The sequence below is a fragment of the Falco biarmicus genome, chromosome 9, assembly GCF_023638135.1.
Source record: "Falco biarmicus isolate bFalBia1 chromosome 9, bFalBia1.pri, whole genome shotgun sequence".
Classification (NCBI taxonomy): Eukaryota; Metazoa; Chordata; class Aves; order Falconiformes; family Falconidae; genus Falco; species Falco biarmicus.
Window position 1 is genome coordinate 27,596,344 of NC_079296.1, and position 23,942 is coordinate 27,620,285.

The 23,942-nt window shown below is 60.1% G+C and overlaps 1 protein-coding gene across 2 annotated transcripts in view; it reads right to left on the reverse strand.

Annotated features, from left to right (window-relative positions):
* Window positions 1-3,746: 3,746 nt before the first annotated feature.
* Window positions 3,747-23,942, reverse strand: part of SLIT1 (slit guidance ligand 1) — a 65,127-nt gene continuing 44,931 nt past the window's right edge. Inside the window, exons 5-37 of one of the 2 annotated variants that reach the window (XM_056352804.1) lie at window positions 21,785-21,856; window positions 21,586-21,657; window positions 21,107-21,178; window positions 20,647-20,810; window positions 20,112-20,259; window positions 19,532-19,603; window positions 19,200-19,271; window positions 19,017-19,088; window positions 18,750-18,893; window positions 18,453-18,616; window positions 18,314-18,337; window positions 17,671-17,815; window positions 17,457-17,531; window positions 17,099-17,242; window positions 16,654-16,797; window positions 16,361-16,527; window positions 15,125-15,257; window positions 13,963-14,031; window positions 13,513-13,584; window positions 13,200-13,271; window positions 12,828-12,899; window positions 11,150-11,313; window positions 10,642-10,766; window positions 10,327-10,424; window positions 9,395-9,534; window positions 8,927-9,020; window positions 8,608-8,745; window positions 7,982-8,219; window positions 7,762-7,892; window positions 7,517-7,671; window positions 7,154-7,442; window positions 6,167-6,378; window positions 3,747-6,090 (exon numbers count right to left, since the gene is read on the reverse strand). In XM_056352804.1, the coding sequence (XP_056208779.1) occupies window positions 5,846-6,090; window positions 6,167-6,378; window positions 7,154-7,442; window positions 7,517-7,671; window positions 7,762-7,892; window positions 7,982-8,219; window positions 8,608-8,745; window positions 8,927-9,020; window positions 9,395-9,534; window positions 10,327-10,424; window positions 10,642-10,766; window positions 11,150-11,313; window positions 12,828-12,899; window positions 13,200-13,271; window positions 13,513-13,584; window positions 13,963-14,031; window positions 15,125-15,257; window positions 16,361-16,527; window positions 16,654-16,797; window positions 17,099-17,242; window positions 17,457-17,531; window positions 17,671-17,815; window positions 18,314-18,337; window positions 18,453-18,616; window positions 18,750-18,893; window positions 19,017-19,088; window positions 19,200-19,271; window positions 19,532-19,603; window positions 20,112-20,259; window positions 20,647-20,810; window positions 21,107-21,178; window positions 21,586-21,657; window positions 21,785-21,856 (4,198 nt within the window). In that variant the 3' untranslated portion in view covers window positions 3,747-5,845. Of the gene's footprint in view, window positions 6,091-6,166; window positions 6,379-7,153; window positions 7,443-7,516; window positions 7,672-7,761; window positions 7,893-7,981; window positions 8,220-8,607; window positions 8,746-8,926; window positions 9,021-9,394; window positions 9,535-10,326; window positions 10,425-10,641; window positions 10,767-11,149; window positions 11,314-12,827; window positions 12,900-13,199; window positions 13,272-13,512; window positions 13,585-13,962; window positions 14,032-15,124; window positions 15,258-16,360; window positions 16,528-16,653; window positions 16,798-17,098; window positions 17,243-17,456; window positions 17,532-17,670; window positions 17,816-18,313; window positions 18,338-18,452; window positions 18,617-18,749; window positions 18,894-19,016; window positions 19,089-19,199; window positions 19,272-19,531; window positions 19,604-19,709; window positions 19,870-20,111; window positions 20,260-20,646; window positions 20,811-21,106; window positions 21,179-21,585; window positions 21,658-21,784; window positions 21,857-23,942 lie in introns of those variants that run through there. The other variant, XM_056352805.1, reaches the window with a different exon arrangement.

Here is a 23,942-nt window from a genome sequence, read left to right on the forward strand (position 1 = left end):
CTGCTGGTGGGGCTTGTGCAGTATGTCCAAGGGGTGCACGTGTTTGTATTCATCACTAATTCATCACTAATGAGGTCCTTTTTGCTTGTGTTTGCTGTGTGCAGTGGTGTTTCTGTGTTCAACTGCCAGCGCGTCAGTGAGACGCATTTGCAGCAAGCCTTCTCCAGAGAGCTGGCTGGCTGGCACTGATGCTTTCAGCAAACTTTCTGCTGTATTGCTGATCATCCTCTGTGAGCCAGGAGAGTGGCATGAACTTGTCCCTGCTGCTCTCCACGTCCCTGTCCCTCCTGTGCCGGGGGGGCAGCTCGTGCGGCGCTGGGCTAAGCGAGCTGGTGGGCTGCCCGAGCTGCTCTTTGCTGGCACACAGATGAGCGAAGCTGCAGCCCAACCTGTGTCCTAGCTGCTCACATGGCACCTCTGGAAATGCCAGCGTTTCCAAAAGCCCTAGTAACCTCCCAGGAAACAGAGACGCAATTTCAGAAAGACACAGACGTACCACTGCCCTGTTTTTAAGACTTGGTGATGAACAGTTTCTCCCTCCAGCTCGTATTCTTTCAGCCTACAACTGCATTCCCAGTTGAAGGCAACTGGAAAAGCCACAGTTCCCAGCCTCCCGTAGGCATGGGCAGTGCCTGAGGCGGCAGGGAGGTGTGGGCTGCTGTCCGGCTTGGGCTATCGCCTTCCCACCGCTGGCAGCCGTGCCAGGGGAAGGGGGCTGAGCCCCAGCCAAGGTGTCCTCAGGTCTCCATCCTCGAGCTGTATGCCTGAACGGCCCAGGAGTGAGGCAGGGGTAGGCTCCCCCTGGCCAGGGAGCTTTTCTTGTAGGAGCAGGTTTTTTGAGCTACGAGGCTACAATGTCCCTGCATTGTGCGTGTCCCTCCCCCCTGTGTGTTGTAGCATCCGTTCGGCCCATCCTTTAGCTTGGTGGTTGTGAAATGAATCCATCTGTTCTAAGATGTTCTCAGGAGTTCTTGTTTGTATTAAGCTCACCCCTAGGCTTAGCAGAAATCACGGCCCCCACCCTTCCTCCTCCCCTCCCGGCGGACAAGCCCTCTCCTTCACGAGCACTTCCACCCTCTCCCCAAAGGGCAACGGGGGCAGTGGGCGGTTTTGGTTCAGGGCACGTTGGCAGCTTGGGGGCAGCTGGAGGAGCTGGGATGCAGCCGGCCGGCATTTGCGGCATGGGTCTGGAGGCCGGGTGGTCCCTCGGGCTGTGTTGCTAGCCAATGTTTTCTAAGTCTGTTTGTAAGAGTACCTAATTTTAAAATGAAATGTGAATATATATTATGTGTAGGTGCCATGTAAGATAGTGTTGTGCTAGGCGGCAGGATGCTAACCTACTTTTTAAGCGGTTTTGGGGCAGGAAAAAGCATTTTTCTCTCACTTCATGCTCACAGATCTAATATTGTAAATAGTGTTTTTTAATATTTATTTCATGGGCTTTCCACAGGTTCTTGTTCTGACTGGTGTGTCGGTTGGTGGGGCTGTATTGCCCAGTGTGCCGCAACCAAAGGGCTGGCTATTGCGTGGGGGGATGGGATGGGATGGGATGGGACTGGATGGGGTGGGGTGGGGTGGGTGGTGGTGGTGTTTCGTCAACTTCACATCAAAGTTGAAGCATCAACTCTTTCTCTTCATCTCATTTTGATGATGTCAGACCTGGTCAATGGCCACGGTCCCTGGGGAGGCAGTGAGCTCCTGTGGCCGGCCAGGGTGGCCATTCCCCAGGGCGAGGGGCACTGCAAGCAATAAGATTTGTAGTAATAATGTCTGCTTCAATGGCAGGGGCTCTAGGGGCTCAGGGCTGGGTGGGAATGACCCTGCTTCTGGTGGGGGCTCAGTCCAGCACAGCATGGTGGTGGGGGTGTCTCTTGGGCTGGGGATGCCCAACGAGGCATCCCCAGGAATGCAGGAGGTGAGGGCTGCTGTCACCCCCAAGGAACTCCCCCCAAAATGGCCAGGGTAGGGTAGGTAGCTACTGATAGCAAACTCCCACTTGCAAATTACTGCAGTGAGCAGCTGCCTTCAGGGCTCCTGTGCTTCCTGCGGGTATGGGTGACCCAGGGGAGTGTGCCACTGCCATATCAATCGCAGTGCTGGCTCCAGAAGGTCATTTGCTTATTTGCTTGCCATCCTGCAATTTTAATTCTCCTTCTAGGCGGGATCTGATGTCATGGTTGTTTTTTCCCAAGTGGGTTTGAATTTTTCTTTTTTTCTTTTTTTTTTAACCCCTTTTTTGCCTGGAAGTGTTTGCTGGCTGTTCCCCCTCCAGCCCAGCTGTCTATGTGGGGCAGCGTCAGCAGGATTGTTGCTGCTTTTATCGTGATGGGTCCCTGACTTTGAAGGGTGGAGCGCGGCTGGGTCCCAGCCCTGCAGGACTCCTCACCAGCCACACACTTCCTCCATCCTTGGAACCGGTGTGTAAAAAAAAAAAAATAATAAAGAAAAGGAAAAAAAGGCAACAATAACCCAGTAATTTTTTCCTTAAGATGCTCAACATTTGAATATTATCTCCACCCTGATGGCAAATGTTTTTCCTTCATCTGTGTCTGCTTCCCTGGGAGAGTTTTGTTTCTCTGTTTCTATATGACTTTTAGACACTGAGCTGAAAAGCCCTCCTGTCCGGTACTGTATGTTTGAGCCTAAGCAATGTGAACTGTACAGACCAGCAGTGGGAAATGGGAGCCAGTGACTGCACCCGGGGGAGCCATGGCTTAGCATGTCATTCCCGGTTGCTCTGGGGAGCAGGAAGTACTGCGTCGCGAGTTGGGAAAATGAACTGTCTGCTGTGAATTCTCAGTTGGAAATGTGGAGAGGGGTTTCCATTAGATAATGTTTACATACCTCACCTGACAAACCTTTGAAAATGTATATATTAAAAAAAAAAAAAAAGAAAATAAAATTATATTAAGTTGCTTTAAATCAATATGTATAGCTATAAGAGCTGGGTCATTTGAACTTTGAATATGTATCGACTCTCTAAATGTTGACATTTTGTGAACTCTGTGCTCCTGTCTTTTATTTCATCCTAGCCTATGGAAGAAGTTGTGTTCTTATTTCAGGTAAAAGGTCCCTGACTCAGATCTGAACTCCTCAAGGATTCCCACCACCTTGTTTTCTTCCTCTACTGTCGATATTCACCCTATGAGCTTTCTAAAGGTCCGTATTTTATTGCAGCTTATTAAACGTTTCTTTGATATCAAGGTTTGTTTGGTGTGATAACTGGGGAACGGCAGAGGTGAGTGCACAAGGGGGGGCAGCAGGTGGCACCCTCCAGGTGGGACACACACACACCCCCTCCCCGAGGGGGGATGTAAGTGCCTGGGTGGGATGTGAGTGCTCCCACGCTGGTGTCTGAGCTGGTGGTGCTGCTTTCTGCTGCGGCTTTGTGTTTGTGGCACGAACAGTCCAACCCTTCAGTGCTCCCGGGGGCTGCTGCCCAGGCCTCCCTCTCTCCTTCCCCAAAGGGTGCCCAGTTTCCCTGGTGGCCACTCCACCCCCGCAGCAGGCACCTGGCCCTTCAGCCACGCATGACCCGGGCAGTGATGGCTGCCTTTGCAAGGCACTGAAGGGATAACCCTGGCTCTCCCCAGCTTGGGGCTGTGTCCCTGCACCATGTGGGCCATGCTCCAGCCAGCGCTGCTCCACGAGCAGCAAATCATCCCCCAGCCTCTGCCACCTCCTTGTACGCCCAGCAGCTCCCTGCTGCACCCTTCTCCCCTCCAGAAAAGAAGAGGCCAAGCCTCTGAATGAATAAATGTCATGTTCACATGGAAGACAACATAGACAATACCAAACATCTCCTAAAACAATACAGCCTCTGCCAACGGAAGGATGCTCAGCGCCTCCCTCGCCAGCCTAGTACAAACCAGCGTCTTCAACAGTGACACACACAAACCCCACAGGCCAAACAAAGCCACCGTCATTTTCCTGCCCAGTAGCATCTGTAAACAAAAAGAAAACATCATTTGTTGACCCCGAACATATAAAAATACTATAACAAAATGAAATACAAATATATATTAGAATCTGTAAGTATTCTGTATAAAGAGATACTTTAGCGGTTAGCTTACAGCAAGAACAGAAACACAACACAACCAAGCCCCGGCAGGGCCACAGGCAAAACGAGACACGTCCCAGCTCCTCTATGCAGCAGAGGGAGCTCCCGTGGAAAGGTCATTTGTGGCAGAAACACATTCCCTGTGGTGTTGGGAAAGTCCTGGATGCCGGTGGTAAGCAGGGGTGGTGACGGCACTCACAGAGCCAGATGCACCCGATGCAGATGCCCAGAGCCCAGCCACAGTCAGTGGTGCAGACCTGAAGCTGATGCGCTGGAGAGGTGTGCTAGAGAGACCCGGGGGCGCAGCGCTGGGATGAGTTTGTCCACCTGGGTGACATGGTGTCACTGTCCAGCTGCGTGCAGTGTCCCAGGTTGGGCCCCCACCATCCTTGGCCCCCCCAGGCATAGAAGCGATGCTGCTGCAGAGGTTGGGCGTGTGTGGTACAGGCTCCCCATGCTGCACCAGCAGCGGTGCTGCCCTTGCTCCTGCACCAGCCCAGAGCATCCCCCAGTGCTGCAGGCTTTGGAAAGATGCCACCTGGGCACTGACACCCAAATCCAGGAGTTGGTGGGACCTGTCCTGGCAGTAACGCAGCTCCAGGCTGGCAGGCGTGGGCATCTTCAGCCTCTTCAGCTGGCCCTGGCAACCACAAGGCTGAGGCCCTGGTGACGGGCATGGCAAACCCACACCCCAGCTGGCCCAGCAGCCTCCTGCCCCGGCTGGCCGGGCCAGTGGGACATGGGGCACCAGCCACAGGGCACCGCAGGGGCTGAGCCTGAAGGAAAGGGGTTCCCGTGCTGCCCCACATGGCTCCCACCTCTAAGCAGAGCTGTCTGACTGGGCCAGGGGTATTTGGGGCCCCCTCTGCATTGACAGAACAGTATTGGCCCCCACAGCATGGGGCAGGGCTGGCACTGGGACCCACATGGACATCTCCACTGCTGCCCATGACCCACTCAGCGTGCCTGGGGCTGCCCTGGTCCTGCTCCACCCGGCATGGCCCCCGACGCTCCCACAGCGGGTTGCAGCCATGCCCTGTGCAAACCAGAGCCCAGCCAGCAAGCACAGCCCAGGGGTGCCACCAGTCAGGCTGCGGCCACGGAGCTGCCACCATCTGGGGTGCTCTGGGCTCCAGCACCCCAGCCCTTGCACTGGGGAGCTGCTTGCTGCAGCTGCTATCACGGCGATTGCAGGTCCTCAGCAGGGAGGCCCGGGCTGCTGGAGGAGAGGACAGGGAGTCCAGCTATGGGCTGGCTGGGACCATGGGATGCCAGCTACACCGTGCAGCCCTCTGCCAGCCACGGCTCACCACGGCCCACCAGGCTGAGCCACATCAATCCCCTCTGCTTCAGCCCCAGGTGTTGGAAAAGTCCCCAGCTCACCAAGCTGGATGCAAGGGATGGGACTGCCAGGGAGGGGTCAGGCAGGAAGACGCAGGCACTGCCCTCCACAGCTGCGGGGCTGCGCTGGGGGTAAGGCAGGGTCCCACCGGGAGCAGCCAGGGGCAGCTGGGCAGAGCACCCACCCCATATCCACACATCTGTGTAGCTGCAGTTCTTAAAAAATTCTCTATCTACACATTTGCTTTGTTTGTGGGGGTTTTTTTCTTTTTTTTTTTTTTCTTTTTTTCCTTTTTTTCCAACCCTCTAGATGCAACAGCTCTACCCTCCACCAGGGTTCAGGAGCACCCAGACAGCAGCACCACAGCTGCGGGGCAAAGCGAGGTCCTTGGCTCCGGAGGGGGCTCCCCACCGGCCCCCCAGCTCTCCGGGGCCGGTGGCCGCTCACAGGCACTGGCTGCAGCCGCACTTGCTGGGCTTCTCCACCTCCTCCACGAAGGTCGCGCCATTGCTGCACTCGAAGGCGTATTTCCTGCGCCGGAGCCGCAACCCGGTGCAGCAGCCAGCACCGGGGCCGCCGCAGGTCCCCCGGCACTCCACCCAGGCCACCGGCCGCGTCGTCTGGCAGATGGCATAGCCCCGCTGCACCTGGTGGTAGTCCCGCACCGGCTCCCCGCGGCACTCCGGCTCTGCGGAATAGCGACGCTCAGCCCACCGGCCTGGTGGGAGCTGCCCCTCCAGCACACCCACCACCTCGGGCCCTACCTTGGTCGCAGAGGGCTCCAGTGTAGCCGTCGTGGCACTCGCAGGTGGGCTGGCCGCCGGGGGTGAGGCGGCAGTGGCCATGGGCACAGGGCTGGCGGTGGCAGGGGTCGGGCGGCTCGGCGGGCTGGTTGCAGAGGGCGCCCTGGTAGCCCTCGCGGCACTGGCAGCTGTAGGAGAGGGCGTCGAGGGGCAGGCACAGCCCGTGCACGCACCTGCGGGCACCCGGCACCATCAGGCACCCGCCGGTGTGGCACAGCACCAGCATGCGCGGCCCATCGGCACTCAGCACGGCGCGGCTCAGCACCAGCACGGTGCCAGCACCGGCACGGCACTGCCGTGGCACAGCCATCGGGCACGGCCACAGCACGGCACAGCACCGCCGGCATGACACCGCCTCCGCCCCCCAGCCCCAGGAGAGGGTGCAGCCAGCCAATGGGAAGGGCAGGCAGGGCAGGCAGCGAGGAGGGACAGCCAATGGAGAGGGCAAGGATGAGAGGGGTGGCCAGTGAGGAGCAGCCAATAACAAGGAAGCCAGTGAGGAAGGGGCAGCCAATGAGCCAATGGAGTGGGGCAGTTATGATGGGGCAGCCAATGGGGCAGGAGTAGCCAATGAGCCAATGGAGTGAGGCTGTTGCTCTGGGGCAGCCAATGGGGAAGGAGCAGCCAATGAGCCAATGGAGTGAGGCTGTTGCTGTGGGGCAGCCAATGGGGAAGGAGAAGCCAATGAGCCAATGGAGTGAGGCTGTTGCTGTGGGGCAGCCAATGAAGAAGGAGCAGCCAATGAGCCAATGGAGTGGGGCAGTTGTCATGGGGCAGCCAATGAAGCGGGGTGGCCAAAGCCCCAGGAGGGCAGGTGGGTCACTGTGGGGTACCCGATGGGGCAGGGGCCTTGCTTCAAGACAGCCAACGGGGCAGACAGGTCGCTGCAGGGCAGCCAATGGGGCAGAACCACTGCCGTGGGGCAGCCAGTGGGGCGGGGGCACTCACTTGTGCCCCTGGCAGGGGCCACCACGGGGCTGGTCGCAGTGGGGCCCGTCCCAGCCGGGCTCGCAGTGGCAGACGGGGCCCTGGGTGCCAGCGGGCTGGCAGATGCCGTGCAGGCAGTAGAGCTTGCGGCAGGGCTCGCAGCCTGGCACCACCCCCGGCGTCATCCGCGTCTTGGTGAAGTCCTGCAGCTCGTTGTTGATGTAGAGGTTGCGGATGCACCCGTGGAAGCTGGTGCCGTTGAGGAGCTGCCAGAGGCGGAAGGCAGCCGAGTTGACATCCACAGGCATCCCTAGGGAGAGCAGGACCATCAGCACAGCTGGATGCGCCCCACGCCCACTATCACCCCCCAGGCCCCTGTCCTACCGCCCACATAGAGGGGCGCCTCGCTGTTCAGCGTGTAGTGCTTGCCCGAGTTGTCCATGGTCATGGGGCTGCCACCGTCGATGGAGAGGTTCACCATCTGGTCGAATGTCACCAGCTCCACAGTGTGGAACTGCCCATCGTTGATGGTCTCGGCGCTGGTGGGGATGGCTGGGTCACTGGGGACCCCCTCAAGCCCATGCAATGGGGGGGTGGTCCCTGGTTAGTGGGGAATGGGTGGCAGATACCTGTAGATAGCTGAGCTGGGGTGGGTGCCGGGGTCATAGCTGACCCTGACGTGGCCCTGGTACAGCTCCACGGCCATGTGGTCGCTGTCGCCATTGTACAGCAGGATGCCATTGCCTTCAGCTGTGGAGACCTGGCAGGGGGAGAGGTGGAAGCCCACACCCCTGGGGCAGCACCCCCAGTGCCCACCCCCCTGATGCCCCCATGCTCCCCAGCCCTCACCTGCAGGGTGATATTGGCTCGGGGCCAGTCCTGCAGGTCAGTGAACTGCAGGTATGTGTCACGGTCCACAAAGTTGACGCTCAGCAGCTTCTCACACTTGGGGCCACCGAAGCCAGGCAGGCACTGGCAGAGGGCACGGGCACCCCTCTCCACACATGGTGCCCCATTCTGGCACTCTGCTCGCTCACAGGGGCCGGGCTGGCTGGCGGTGCGGGGTGGAATCTCGCAGAGCTGGCCACTGTGGGGCCAAGGGTGCTGCTGGGCACGGGGCTGGGAAAGTGCCCTACCCCCTGCCCACTTTGACAGGGGCTTTGACAACACCGCCTTTGTTTTGGGATCCCCATGGAAGCTCTCCAGTCAGCAGCATCAGAGGGATGCCGTGCCCTGCCCTGGGGTCCCTCCCCAGGGACATTGTCTCCCCCCAGCTTCCATCCCTAGAGACCCACACACCCAGTGCCGCTCTTCCCTCTAGCACTGCAGAGGATGGATGGATGGATGGATGGGTGGATGGATGGATGGATGGATGGATGGATGAACAGATGTGGTAGCCAGGACTGGTCCCTCCTGCACACTGACACGTAACCAACCACACCACCCCCAGCGCCCTGCCATCTTCCCAGCACTACCTGTAGCCCTCGGTGCAGATGCAGGAGTAGCCGTTCACCTCGTCCAGGCAGCGGGCGTTGTTTTGGCATCGGTGGTCCTGGCAGTCGTTGAAGTCCTCACTGCAGTTGCTCCCCAGGTAGCCGGGCACACACTCACACCTGGGGCAGGTGGGGGGCTCATGGCCGCCCCTTCCTCCCCCCTCTGTACTGGTGGGTGCCTGCTCCTCCTGGCACCCCCCAACCCCATGCCCCCTCCCCAGCCTGTGAGCTGCAGCCCCCCAAAAGCAAATCTCCCCCACCAGGCAGCCAGAAGAAAGCAATTTGGGGAGGGGGGGCTCACCTGGGCCCCTGGCTGGTGGAGACACAGGTGGAGCCATGCTGGCATGGGCTGAGCTCGGCTGAGCAGAAATCCGGCGGCTGCTCACAGAAATCCCCTGCAGGGCAGAGGAGGGGGTGCCTAGCAACTCCAGGACCAGAAGGGAAGCCCCAGTCCCCATGGGGCAGAGGGAGCCCACGGGGGTCTCAGCTCAAGGCAGGGAGCTGCCGAGCCCACAGCTTGCACCACCGTGGGTACAGGGCTCTGGTCCACCAGAGGCAGCTCTTGGCCGAACCAAGGGCATCCCAGGGTATGAAGGCTCAGCTGGGTGTACCCAGACTCCAGGCGGCTGGACCCAGAGGCCATGGTGATGGGCACTGGGACAGCAGGCAGAAGAGCTATTAGCCCTCATTGCTGGAAAGGGAGAAGCACTGGGCACATCCCTCACCAGGCCTGCAAGGTTTGGGGATGGCTAGCCCTCATTCCAGGTACCTGTGTAGCGGGCAGGGCACAGGCAGGTGTAGTTGGTGGCACTGGGCACGCAGGAGCCCCCGTTCTTGCAGCTGTGCTCCTTGCAGGGGTCACTAGTGGTGCGGCAGCTCAGGCCCTCAAAGCCCACCGGGCATAGACACCTGCCGTGGGGCACAGGGCAGTATCAGGGGGTGGGAAACACAGCATTTTGAGCTGGTTCCCCAAAAGCAACCAGCACAGGACCTTGGCACTGAGCATGCTTGCACACTGAGAGGCTCTGAGGAGCAGGGTTCAGTGCCCCCCAGCAGGGTTCAGTGCCTCCCTGCTGAACACCGGGCACAGGGGCGGGTGGCATCATGATACAAGGATGTTGCATTGCCATGACAACGGGCTGAGGCCACTCAGTGTGTGGGTCTAGGCAGCTGCACAGCCCACCTCCTCACCCCCCAGCCTGCCATCTATTTTCAGCCATTAATCGCACCCCAGTTCCCGGAATGGCCTGAAGCACTCAGGGTAGCGAGGGTTGTGTGGGGGCACAGCAGACCTGCAGATAATGGCAGCGACCCCAGGGCCACATTCTGCCCCAACCCACAGTCAGCCCTGCGGCAGCAGCTGGACCCCAGCCCCAAATCCTACTGCCCTTTGCCTCTTCATGGAGGGGGGAACCCCCCCTCCCCACCATGCCCTCAGCCCAGGAGTCTGCAGGGCTGGGGGGCACAGGGGATGGAGCCAGCAGTCAGCCTTGCTGGCGCTGTGCTGGCAGAAGTGCAAGCAGGGCTGCAGAGAGCAGGCAGTATGGGCTGGAGCTGCCACGTGAATGCAGTACCCCTGCTGTATGTCCAAGGGAGCATGCAGGAGGGGAAGGAAGCATCAGACTTTATCTCCATGGGATGCCAGGGCTCCACGCTGCCGCCCAAACACCTGTCTTTCACGGATTCCCATCCAGCACTCACCTGAACCCAGCTCCTTCCCCGTCCTGAGGCTGGCAGGTTCCCCCATTGGCGCAGGGGTTGGAGGAGCAGCCGCTGAGTGCCACCTCGCAGTCCCTGCCCTGGGGAAGGATGAAGAGGTAGGAGCCAGGAGGGTGCCACAGCACCATGCCCAGCTCTCCCTGCCCCATCTTGCTCAGCAGGGCACTGTGGCGTGCAGGGAGGGGACATGGTCCTGCATGCAGCAAGCCCCAGGGGCAAGGCAGAGCCCCTGCACTGCCCCCTCCCCCTCTGCAGGGACACATCCCCCTGTGCTGGGGACCCCTGGGACCAGGGTACCTTGTAGCCACTGGGGCAGGCACAGCGGTAGAAGCCGAGAGGGTCATTGTGGCAGGTGCCCTGGTTCTGGCAGGGGCTGGAGAGGCAGGGGTTGCACTTGGCCTGGATGCTCAGGGCAGGAGGGCCTGCGGGACAGGAGGCACAGAGATGACCACCAGTGCGGAGCAACGGGGAGGTGCTCATTTGTGGGCACCGACATGGGAGGCAGAGCCCCAGCTGTGGCTTGGAGTGGAGCCTGCCCTGCCACAGGGCTGTGCACCAGGCAATGGGACAGCCACGAGTTTGTTCAGTCACCAGAGATTTGCCACCAGCCAGGTAAGGGGACAGAAGAATCCCCGTCCCCCTCCTCCGCAAGGCACTTCAACAGATGAAATGCTGGAGTCCCCCAGACTCACAGAGCATCGGTCTGCCAGGCACGGGGCAGGAGGCAGCCTGGCTCCCTGTGATGCCTGCTGCCCTGCCTGAGGAGGGCATGGATGGACAGACAGACGGCACAGGCACCTCTCACCTTGGCACTCGAATTTCTTGGCAGGGGTGGTGAGCAGCAGCTTGCCTTCCATGTCCGGGGGCCCAGCACAGCGGGCGATGCCTGGCTCCTTGTAGCCCGTCTTGACCCAGCTGGAGAGCCAGCGCAGGTTGCAGCTGCAGTACAGGGGGTTGGCCCCGATGGCTCTGCAGCGGGAGGAAGGGCAAAACTGCACCCACTGCCCCACAGAGGAAACCGAGCTTGGAGACCTTGGGACTGGACACAACTCTGTCACTTGGCCATGCTGCCATGTAATGGGGGGACCCAGTGCTCCTCCATTTCTGGACTCAGTAGAGGTGCTGTGGGAGGACTGGGGCACACAGCCTCACACCGCTGCCCAGTCAGACCACCCCGCTGACAGCCCCACAGCCCACACAGTGCCCTGTGGCTCTGTGCTGGGACTCTCCCCCCGTTGCCCACACAGAAATCCTTGGGAGTCCCTCTCCAGCACTTGGACAAAGCTGCCTGGGCCCAGCACAAACAGAGCAAAGCACCTTGAGGCTGTGCAGGAGCAACAAGACCACTGCACAGGAGCTGCGGGGCATGGACATGTGAGCAGGCTGCTGGGGACAAGCAGCAGGTCATAGCCAGAGCTCATGGGGACAGCGTCGGGGGAGAGCAAGGAATTGTTTTGAGAGAGGAGGAGGTAGGATTGCTCTGCTCCACCGCAGAGCAGGGCAGGGAGCAGCAGGTGACGTGGGAGGCTGCGTTTGGATGCCTCTGCCTCCTCCTTCACTGCAGCTGTCGGTGGTGATGGAGGGCCAGCGCAACTGACACCTGTGACGAAGGAAGGAGATGGCAGCCCAGAAGGCAGGCGGTAGGGACAGCAGATCCACCGGGGCTGACAAACCTGGTCCTACAGCACCGACAGCGCCGGCTGGTGACACAGCTCAGCCCTGCGGGAACCAGCAGTGCCGGCTGGCAGCGGCAGCTCCACGCTTCGGCACAGGAAATCAGTGAAGGGCCGGGGAAGACCAGACGGAGCAGTGCTGCTCCCAAAAACCACAGGGAGCAGGACTGGAAATCAAGGTGCTCTCTGCAGGCTAGAGGAACAGCCTGAGACCTCCAGGATGCCAGGAGCAGGACCAGCCGCTGGCGGGTGGCTGGGAACAGCTTAGCAGGGACAGGGACAGGGACAGGACCAAAAAATGACCGTGAGCAAAGCAGAACCCCCGCCCCAGGTGGTGGGTATGGGGCTGTGCTCCTGGGGTACAGGCTCCCTCAAAGAGTGGCTGAAAGACCACCACCAGGATGCTTGATGACAGATTTGGGGAGGCTGCTGCAGGGAAGCGTCCTAGCAGGAGGCTAACGACATGCTGGCATGGGTCAGTGCGCCCCCACCAACCCATGGCTGTGCCAGCACCTTGCATGGCTTGACCTGCATGTTAGGGGACCCCAGGGAGCTGGGGGGAGGGACAGGGAACCCACGCCACCTCCAGCAAGGACCACAGGGACATCACAGCAGCACTGGGAGGCTCATCTGCACATCTAGCCCTGGGGGCTGAGCATGGGCAGGGCAGGCATGGCATGGCACTGCCCCACAAATGCTGTCCCAATTTACCAGCCCAGAGAAGAGGAGAGGAGGCAGCTCAGCCCCGTGGTTTTTAAAAATCTCCTGAGCCTGTGTCCAGCCCTGTGCCCTGGAGCAGGAGATACTCACAGGTGGGACAGGGAGGTGACATCCGCAAAGATGCCCTCAGGGAGGGTGGAGATGTCATTGCCATGGAGAGACCTGCAGAGAACAGAGAGGGTCCTGCGATGCCCGTGGCTCCAGGATGGGCAGCAAGGACTGTGACCGGCTGTGCTGCCCCTACCCCATGGGTCCAAGCGTGGGTGGCAGAGCTGGACCCCACCACACTGTTGCAAAAGCGCCATGTGCTCTGAGAGGCTTGAAGCATCTCCCCTTGTTCCTTCCGCAGCCTGTGCCCTGCCTGCCTACCTGCACCCAGCTCCAAGTGGGCACTGGGGACACAGGCAGCAGCAGAGAAGGGGCTGAGCAGGACCATGAGCAGGGCTATGGGCAGATACTTACAGCAGCCGGAGGGAGCGGAGGCCCTCAAAGGCCAGCTGAGGGATGCACTGCAGGGAATTGTAGCTGAGGATCCTGTGGAAGGGAAGAAGGAGGCAACACAGTGCCAGGGGTGCTGCTGTGTGCCGCAAGAAGCCCACCCTGGGCTGCACACCCCCCCTGTATGAGCTCTAGCTCAAACCAAGCTTCACCCAGGCACAGAGGGAAGACTTTGGTGTCCCCAGAACCCCTCAGTCTTTGAGCTCCCCTAGGAAGAGCCCCTTACAGCTTGGCGGGGCTGCAGCCCAGTGTGGCACGCCGCCGAGACTGTACTTACAGAGTGGTGAGCTGGCTCATGTTGGTGAAGGAGGAGTTGCTCAGGGAGTTGATCTTGTTGTTGCTCAGATCACTGGAAAACAGAAACCCCAGAGCTTGGAGCCAGCTGAACCCTGCACCCCTTGCTGCTCCCTGTGCCGTGCTCAGCTGCAGTCAGGTGCAAACAGCAGCAAAGCCTCCAAGGGAAGAGCAGGGCTGCCACACAGGATGAGAGCAGCAACACCACTGTCCCCGCTCTGCCCCATGGCCAGTGCCAGCAGAGACTGTGAGCATCCCCAGGCTGAGCATCACCATCAGCCAGTTGTGTCCTGGTGCAGAAGGAGGACACAGAGGGATGTCAGGGGTCCCTGCACACTGCCAGGCCGAGGTCCATGGGGACAGCCCCTGTCCTCACCCACACAGGTCCCAGCAGTGGGACCAGCTGCCTGGGCTCCTGCTCCTGGCTACTTACACAAGCTGCAGGTACTTGAAGGTGGAGAGCTGCCCCGGGACCTGAGTGAACTGGTTTCCATCCAGGTAGCTGCAAGGGAGAACAAAAGCGTCTCGGGCTGGCTGAGAAGCAGGAAGTCCCTCTCTCTGCCCTCCTGTTTCTCCCGTGCATCCCCATGGACTTCAAGCTGCAAGAAGCATCTCCAGCATCACCTCCCCCCCTGCACCCGGGGCCCATGGGGCTCTCAAGGGACCCCTGGGCTGGCAGGGGAGCTAGCGTGTGAGCACATTAGCACACCCGGGGGCTCTGCATGTAGGTCCCAGAGGCAGTCTCCCAGCAGCCTGCGTGTGCGAGCACAGCCAGCCATGTGCTGCGTTTACACATCCAATGTGAGCGTGGGTGGCTGTAACCATTTGTTCCCAAGGCATGTGTGAGAGAGAGCGGAGGATGCAGAGAGGGGAGGGGTGTGCGAGACAGCGCAGGGGTGTGAGGGGGTGGTATACATATGTATGTGCACAACCAGTGTTTACACCCCCTGCACACAGGACTGCTGCCTTCCCCATCCCAGACGAGTGCAGAGCCCCTTTTGCAGCAATGGGCATCACGGTGCCCACACATTCAGACCCAGCATGGCTGCGTGGGTATCTCCCTGACACCCACAGTGACGGGTGGCTGACCCCACGCAAACCACATTCTGTTGCCCGTGTGCTTGGAGCTGGGGCTGCCTAAAGCATCCCTGCAGCATGGTGAGAGGTCATGGCAGAAAGGGGCCTGGGAGCTGGCAGAGGCAGGGTGGCCCCATCCCTGTTGCTGATGGCAGGCTGCTGGGAACCGCAGCGCCCTGGGCTGCACGGGGACCACAGCTGCAGGGGGTGGTTGTCCTACGTTGCCCCCTTGCAAGGGCCAAAGAGCAGGGATGCAGCTGCGGTGACAACACCTCTTGCACAGCACCCTCGGTAGCGCTGAGTTGGCAGAGAGGCTCTTGTGGAGCCCCTTGCTGGGGTCAGGGCTGGACAAGGTCCCTTGGCTAGGTGGGGGTTCTGCCCCCACTACTGGGCCAGGATGGGGGTCTGGGAGGGAGCATCTCTGCCCCAACATCCGCAACCCCACAGCGGAGACCCCTCACCCAGGGCTGCAAAGTTGCTGGTGGTCAGGAGAATCCGGGCATTTGCCCACCACTCACAGCTCCGTGACGTTCTTGGGGATCCCCTTGGGCAGGGCCTTGAGGTGCTTGTTGCTGCAGCGGACAACAGTGTCGAGGCAGGTGCACTCCTGCGGGCACTGGGGTCGGGGGATGCAGCTGGTCTCCTCCTGACCTGCATCAGGCACAGAGAGCCACAAATTCACTGGGTCCCAGCCCTCGGGCACTGCATGAGGCTGGATGCAGTGCCTAGGACTGCTCCCCTCCCATGCTGACCATCTCCCCTCGCCCCGAAAGCAGGGCACTGCAGGCAACCTGCTTGCAGGCAGTAGCCTCAGCCCGACAGAGTCAGCAATGCAGGAATCATTCCTGCACCCAGAAACTGCCTGCCCCGCCAGGATGGATGCAACCAGTCAGCTCAAGGCTGCTTTGATTTTCACCATTTTCAAGCAAAAATGCAGTCCCAGGGACAGCAGAGAGGAGGGTGCAGAAGAAAGGGCTCAGCCCTGCCAATCCTTCTGAAATAACCTCCTTCAACCATCTCCCAGACACAGGCTAGAGGGAGCGGTGCCTGTGCTAAGCAGCCGGAGGAGATGGCATTGCTTCCCTGTTCCCTGCCACTGTACTGGGCTCCTACAGGAGAGGCGTCCCTGGGACAACCGTATGTTATCTCACACCATTAGGAAAGGCGCAGGATGCAACCCTTCAGTCTTTGACGTGGTGGAGGAGGGAAAGCAGAAGAAACGATGATTTGTTTGTAAATATTTTCCAGAGGGCTCAAAAGCTGTTCTAAATTAAAAAGATTTTTTAAAAAAGGCTTTTCTCTCAACACACACGCTCCCTGCCTACTCCATCTGCCCAGCTCCGGCACGTGTGCAGGCCTGAGAAGGGAAGGAGAGAAGAAGCAGGATGAATCCTGGGTGGGCTCTGCCTATACATCTGATCCTGCCAGCACGGGGGGCACAGCGTTTGCTAGCACAGACCTGCCTACACACAAGGGCCACGCAGTGCAGTGGGTACCAGCTCCTCTCCTGGCTTCAGAGCAGTTTGTGGGAATTTCAGTGCAGTTCTAAGGGCTGGGTACCAGGAAGGGAAACTCGTGCATCGTTAGAGTAGGGCATTAATGGGCTGAGCAACCCCCTGAGATACCGGCTTGTAGCAGGGCACTGCCAAACATCCCAGGAGCAGGGATGGTGCTGGGACAGGGAGCGTGGTGCCAGCCCAGGAGGAGCTGTCTGGTCCCCCCTCACTCCCAGCACTGTGGGGCCCATGAGTTACCTTCCTCACACCTGAAGTCAGGGAAAGCTACATCCTGGAGAGGGATCTGCCGGAGGAAGTCAGGGTTTTGGCAGCGTGGGTTCCCTGTCACGATCTTCCTCTTGCGCAGCCAGTCCCCCAGCCAGGCCAGCTGGCAGTTGCAGTTGAAGGGGTTGGCAAGCAGGTTCCTGCGCATGGGAGGGAGCCCAAGGGTATCGCCTGAGCAGCCGCCCAACAAGGGAACCTTCCTGCAGCCCCCTGCCATGATGGGATGGGGACAGACTGGGAGCATCCCCCGAGGGCCCAAGACGTACAGCGTCGAGAGTGACTGCAGCGTGTCAAAGGCACCTGGTGCAATGGTGCTGATCTGGTTGTCATACAGGGAGAGGAGGCGGACATTGCGCAGCCCCGTGAAGCTGTCGTTGTGGATGCAGCTGATGCGGTTGTTCCTTAGCATCCTGTGGAGGGAAGGGGAGGAGGGCACCTAACAACCCAGGCAGGTGCCACAGGGGAAACCCACCTCGGCAGTGCCCAGGTGGTGCCGACCTTGCTGCCAGGCAGCAGGATGAGCCCAGGCTAGTCTCTGAGCAGCAAAAAAATACCCCCACAACTCTGGATACAGCCAGCAGATAGATAAGGCACTCCCAAGCTGGTCCTGCAGTGATGCACACAGCACCAGCCCAGGTTCGCAGACAGGGCAGGGAAGGAAGGAGCAGGGACATTCCCATTCCTGTGCCCACAGCAGATGTGGGGACTTACAGGGTTCTCAGCCCATCCAGGCCCCTGAACATGCCACTCCGCACAGACTCCAGCTGATTGACAGTGAGATGCAGCTCGCTGACAGATGATGCCCCTTCAAATGCCCCATCCTCGATCTCTGACACCTTGTTGTTGCTGAGGTTGCTGCAGAGAGGGGAAAGCAGGCTGGGATGAGGGCTCTGCCCCAACCTCATCCTGAACTCTGCCTCCCCAGGTCCCACTGAGCACCCTGTGCTGTCCAGTCCCTTGAGGGACCCTCAAGTTGGGACGTGCCCCCCATTTCACATCCCAGGCTGCCCTGGCATCAGGATCCCAGCCCCCAGGCACTCCTGAAGGGTTGCGCGTGCCTGATACTCACATTTTCTTCAGATGTGGGAGTTTCTTGAAGATACCAGTGGCCTCCAGAATGGAGATTTCATTGTTGTTCAGGCGCCTGGGGTGGGCAGCAGGAAAAAGAGCTCAGGAGGTGGCTGCAAAGGGCCTGGTACAGACTAAACCCTGAGCCAAACCTGAGCACTGGTGATGTTCCAGCTGCAGGAAAGAAAGCAGGGTGGGAAGGAGGAGGCTCTTACAGCTCCGCTGTGGACTGTGGGATACGCTCTGGGATCTTGGTGAGCTTCAGGTTGGAGCACTCAACCACACTGGATTCACAGCGGCACTTCGGGGGGCAGATCACGTCGCTGTTGCACTCACTGTTCAGCTGGTAATCCTCCGTCCCTGTGTGCCAGCAAGGGCAGCGTGGGTGGGCTCCCGTGGGCAGAGGCACAGGGGGCTGCACCTGCCCTCCCCTCCTCTGGTCCTCCCAAACCCCCAGCTGGTCTCGGTCTCTTCCCCAGCTCCCCTCATCCCAGCCACTGCACACATATTTCTCCTCTCCATGCCCAAAGCATCTTATCTGAAGGGATATTTGCCCTTGGTAGAAGGGGCACTGTGCCGTCCACCACCTCTCCCCTCCTGCAACCAGAGCTGGACCCTGGGGGTGCCTCTGTGCCCATCCTAATAGTGGCATGATGGGAGATGCCGCAACACATCCTGGTACCCAGTGCTTCTGTTACTGCAGCACCTGGGAACTCAGCAACCAGAAATGACGGGAAATGCAGTGTGGTCCTGCTGTGCCAGACCACAGGGCTCTGGCACGACCACCCCCCCGGCAGCCTGTACAAAAGGGTACCATGCACACACCCATGCACACATGCATCCAGCTCCTCCTCTTACCTGGGATGAAATACTGCTCTTTGGCTGTGGGGAAAAAAAACCCACATCAGCACTCCGAGAGTATGGACACCAGGCTGGGGCAGGGCTGAGGACAGCTGTGCCACAGGGCACCCATGATGGGGATGGGAACAGCTCTCACCTGAGCAGCGAAACTTCTTGCTCTTGATCTGGCCGATGCGCTTGTTGGCCAGGCGCCGGGGGCTGGCACAGCGGGCGCCGCTGGTCTCGATGGGGTTGGCGCGGAGGAAGTCTGCCAGCCACTTCAGGTTGCAGTCGCAGATGAAAGGGTTCTGGGCCAGGTGTCTGTGCCGGGGACAGTGGGTGACACACTGGCAGGGGCAACAGGTGACCACCAACTCTAGCCCTGGCTACCCACTGAGATGTTTCCCTCCAGCTGCCCACCCACCCAGGCACCAGAGCTGGTGTGGGCACTCACAGGGTCTGGATGGCCCGCAGGGAGGTGAAGGTGCCTTTGGCCAGGGTTTGGATCTTGTTGTCGTACAGCGAGAGCAGCGAGAGGTTCTGCAGGTCCTGGAAGGCATCCGCCCGCACGCAGTTGATCTTGTTGGCATTGAGGAGCCTGGCAGGGAGGGAGGGAGGTGAGCCTGGGGACCCTGTTCAATGCACCATGGGCGCTGAGGACACCACAGCCCTGCTTCCCGGTGTCCCTGCAGCGCATTCTACCCAGCCACTGGTGCCTTACAGCAGCTGCAGGGCGAAAAGTCCCCCAAAGACACCCTTGGGGAGGTCCGTGATCTTGTTGCCGTACAGCACCCTGGGAGAGAAAGGCTGGTGTGAGAGAGATGGGGGGAGCAGTGTGGGGCACGGTTCCGGGACCACAGCATCCACCCCACACCACCCCACACATGCCAGTGTGGGCACTTACAGGGAGTTCAGCGAGCGTAGCCCCTGGAAGGCATCAGGAGCGATCTCTGAGATCTGGTTGTTGCTCAGGTCTCTGAAACCCAAAGCGAGAAGGTAGCCTGGTCCCTTTTTCTCTCGTCCCATAGCCTCATCCTCCTGCTGGGCCAGGGGAGCACCCCCAGCACCCAGAGCTGGGGGTATTCAAGACCCCACCCCAGTGCTGCCATGTGGGGCACCCATGTCATGGCAAGTGCCCCATGACTGTCTAAGTGCGGGGCTGCAGGCTCATAGCAGTGGCCAGCAGGGTAAAGGGTGCTGGGATTCAGGGTGAGCAGGTAGAAGCTGCACACTTACATCCTTCGCAGCTTCTTGTAGGGGGAGAAGGCACCTGGGGGGATGGACTTGATGCCGTTGAGCTCCAGACGTCTGCAAAGAGAAGTGGGAGAGATGAGGAATGTAGGCCTGGCTGAGCCCCAGCATACCTTTGACAGGGCTGGGGGTCTGCAACACCCCCAAGCTTACTGTAAATTACCTCACTGGAGTGGCACCATTCAACCCAGGGACAACCTGCAGCCTGCGGTTGGGGCTCTCTTCATCAGGGAGGGGTGCCATGGGTGGGGATACCATGCTGGCTGGGCTGGGGGGACCACCTCCTCCCCACCAGCACCCTGGGTCTGGGGGCACCTGCTGCCTCCCATGTGCTTTGTGCACTGTCCCAGCAGGGGCTTTGCACCATAATTGGATTCCCTTAAGGCGATTATTTCTCTATTTGCATTTTTAATGCAGCTAAATCCAGAGCTAAATCTGGGCGGTATGGTAGAAGAGCAAGGAAGCCTGCTGCCCCGTGGGGTGGCTGACCTGTGGGGCTTGCCCCCATGCCCCACTGCCTTGAGCCACCCACAGCCTGGCAGTGACAATGTGGGGCTGTACTCACATCTCTGTCATGGTCTCAGGCAGGTTGGCAGGGATGGCTGTCAGCCCTTTGCCCCGACAGTCCACGATGCCGTTGCTGCAAGTGCACATGGCTGGGCAGGAGCCAGAGGACAGGCTGCAGAGCTGGGCACGTGACGGGTCCATTTGTCCTGCCAGGAAAGCAGCCACCATGGCAACTGCAAAGAGCTGGGCCAGGCAGGTGGGTGGCAGCACCCCAAGGACCCTGGTGGCAGCCCAGCGTGCTGGGACAGCTCGTGGCACCCTTGAGTGGATGCACAAGGTCCTGTGTGCCCCAACCCTGTGCAAAAGGCACACAGCTCCAAGGGCAGACTGATGCACTCTTTGTCACACTGATAGAGTGGTGGTGTCCCCACACCAGGGACAGTGCTGACCTGAGCCAAGCCCACAGCATGCATCCAGGCTCTGAGCTGAGGCACATGGCAGGGAGCGGAGGTGGGCTGCACTGGTGGGACAAGCTTTGTCACCCCAACCCCTGGCCCTGCCCTGGCTCCCATCACCTCCCCTGTTTCCCTCACCGGAGCAGCTGAACTCATTCTTCTGGATCTCAGCCACGTTGAGGCCGCGGAGCTGGGCTGGGCCAGCACACTGGGTGAAGAGCCCAATGGTGGGGCGCTGGCGCAGCCACTGCGAGAGCCAGGCCAGGTGGCAGTCGCAGAAGAGGTGGTTGGAGTGCAGGCGGCTGTGGGTGGATGGGGCAGTCAGTGGCCAGAGGATGGCTCCTGCCTACTCCACTGCTAGCTCATCCCAAAGGCTGGGGACATACACAGGGGGACACGGAGGAGCCTGAGAGCATCTGTGCTGGTTGCGAGGCCACCAGCTTGGCAGTGCTTAGGGATGCTCTGCAAGGGTGTCCCCTCCATCCCCTCCCCACAGTGCTGTCCTAGCACTGCTGGGCCGCTGGCACTGGCAGCAGAGCTGGGGACAGCCCACTCCAGCCTAGGGGGCCCCTACCACCCCCACAGCCCCAGGACTCACAATGTCCGCAGCTTGGGCATGTGGTTGAAGCTGGACACAGGGATGGAAGTGATATTGTTGTTATTCAGGGTCCTGCAGGAAGGCAGAGGGAGGAAAGTCAGGGCAGCCAGGCCAGAAATGGGAGTGTGAGAGCACCGAACTCCTGGGGGCAACAGCACCCACCCAACCCCCGGCACAGAGTGCATGGATGGAGAGGTGAGAGATGGGGACAGCCCGAACCCCTGGGCAGGACCTGCTGCCTTTTCCAGGCTTCTCCCCTCCACAGCCAGCTGCAACCAGGTGGACCCCTGGGGCAGGATCAGGCCCTGGAGCACAGCTCTACAGCTGTGGCACCAGACCCCTATTCAGTCCCTCCTCGGGGCCAGGGAGAGATGGCACACTGGGGATGTCCCTACAGTGCCACAGGGAGCACCCAAGGACACCCTCAGCCCTCATGGGGCTTGCAGGATGGAGGCTCCAGCTGGCCCCTGGCCACTTACAGGACCTCCAGCCCCCGCAGGGCACGGAAAGCCCCATCCTCAATACAGCTGATCTGGTTCTTGTCCAGTTGCCTGCAGGAGAAAGACAGAGGGAGCATTGCTGGGACAGCCCAAGCAGAGAGTGACCGGTGGCTCCTGATGCCTCCTGCCACAGAACCTGACCCCAGACTCCCTCATTCCCATCCCTGCCGGGACTCACAGATTCTTGAGGTCAGTGGCCCCGCGGAAAGCTTTCCTGGGGATGGCCTGGATGAAGTTCTCGCTCAGGTCCCTGCACAAGAAAGAGGCAGGAAGGAAAATTAGCAGCGCCTGCAAAGCACTATGCCCCATGGGACCAGGGCATCCACAGGCAGGGGCATGCCCCAGCACCCAGTGATCCCTCAGGGGCTCTGGGAAACTGTAATTTGGCTTCAGGTCCTCAGTTTCCCACTGGCCTGCTGGCTGTCCCAAGGCAAGTCTGGCTCCATCCATGGTGGCTGCAAGTGGCTGGGGTTCCCCGGGCACTACTGTCCCCAGCTCTAATAAGCAGAACAGCAGGGCAAAGCTCTGGGAAAATCCTCCGTACTTAAATACCCTCTGACTGCTCTAATTACAGGTCCCTGCTGATTAACTGGTAATTACACTTAGCGGCTCCAGGGCTCCGGCAGGCATTCCCATGGAGCCTGCCCTGCACTTTAGAGGGCACAAATAAGCGGGTCATTAATTACTTCATCACTATACAGCACCGTCTGTGTAATCACCTGCTCTGCAACGCTGGGGCATGCTAGGCCAGTGCCAGTTCTGTGTTGCAGGGCTTGCAGCAGGTCAGATCCTCCACCATACCTGGGCTGGCTTTGAATGACCGTGATAGCCAAAAATCTCACTGCAAGTAGGGTCTGAGTGGACTGGCTCAGCTCACTCCATCCCTGGGGGGACCTGCCTATTGTATCTGTGCCCCACGGCTCCCATGCAGCTATTCCCTCTCCCACCCCAAGGGCCAGGAGTTCCTCTGAGCTTGGCAGGCTCCTGCGTTGCCTGCTCCCAGCCCCATGCCAGTGCAGCCCTGCTCCAGCCACCCACGGGGCAGGAGAACATGTCCACAGCTCCCTCCTGGCACAGGGAAACTGAGGCATGACGTGGCATTTGTCCTATGCAGCAAGTCCCTGGGGGAATGAGGAGCAAGACCAGGGCATCCTGCACTGATTAAGCACTCCCCAGCATTACACAGGTCACGCAGACACCCCCATCCCCACCCGAAGAGGTGGTTTGGGGTGTCCCTGGGTGCCAGCATTTCGCACTCATTGCTTACCAGCTATGCTTCCACATAACGGAGCCTGTTCACTACTGATATCCCAGAGCAGTTGGGCTGGGTCAGGATGGAGGCTCAGCATCCACGCTGCTCCCTGGGCCCTCATTTCCCCCAGAAAACAGGCTCGGCATAACCCACAAGCTGCTTGCAAGAGACCTGGAGGTCTCCAGATTGGGACTTCACCCTGGCCAAAAGCTTCACTGCTGCAATGGGGAATGTTCCCACAGGGAAGCACCAGCATCTCTGGCACAGCTGCAGGAGGAGAAGGAAAACCCAGGGACAGTGGGCTCCCCCAGCGCTCCAGCGGGATGCCCAGCCACCACAGAGCTGCCGTAGGGCACTGGAGTGATGCCCCACGCAGCGTGCAGGGAGCAGGGGAGCTGGTGCATCCCTCTGGGTCGCTCCTGAGGAACCAAAGGCAGCCGGCAAAGCACCCTTGCTGGGGCAGGGGAAGGGAGATGCCGGCCCTGGAAGGGCCCAGCTCCCCTGCGAGCAGCCGGGCGCGCAGGCGGCGCAGTTTCACCGCTACCCGCGCGGCGGCACTGCCAGGCTGCCCGGCCCGGGCTGCTGCGCTCCTGCGCTGCCTGCGCTGCCTGCTCCGCCTGCGCTGCCTGCTCCGCCTGCGCTGCCTGCTCCGCCTGCTCCGCCTGCGCTGCCTGCGCTGCCTGCTCCGCCTGCTCCGCACGGCCCGGCCCAGCCTGCCCCGGCCCCCCACAGGGCTCTGGGACGAGCCGCCCTGAAGGGATCAGGGTCACCTCGCACTCTCCAAAGGGGAAGGAGCTGACACCTGCCACAAGCTCTGACACCCCAGCACCCCTTCAGATGCAGACACCTTCTCCCCATCCTCTGCTGGGGACACAATGAGCCCGGGGACCCCCAGGAATTGCACTGACCTTTCAGAAAAACGCAGCATTGCCCTAAATCCCCTTTTCCCTTTGGGCTCCTAGAAGACAGAATGCCCTAGAAAACCCTCCAGAAACCCCCAAATGAAGTTCACTGCTCTTGCTAGCAATGCATCCAACGCATCGCACTCCCCCCAGCAGCTGCCTGTCCTCCAACATTAAACTGG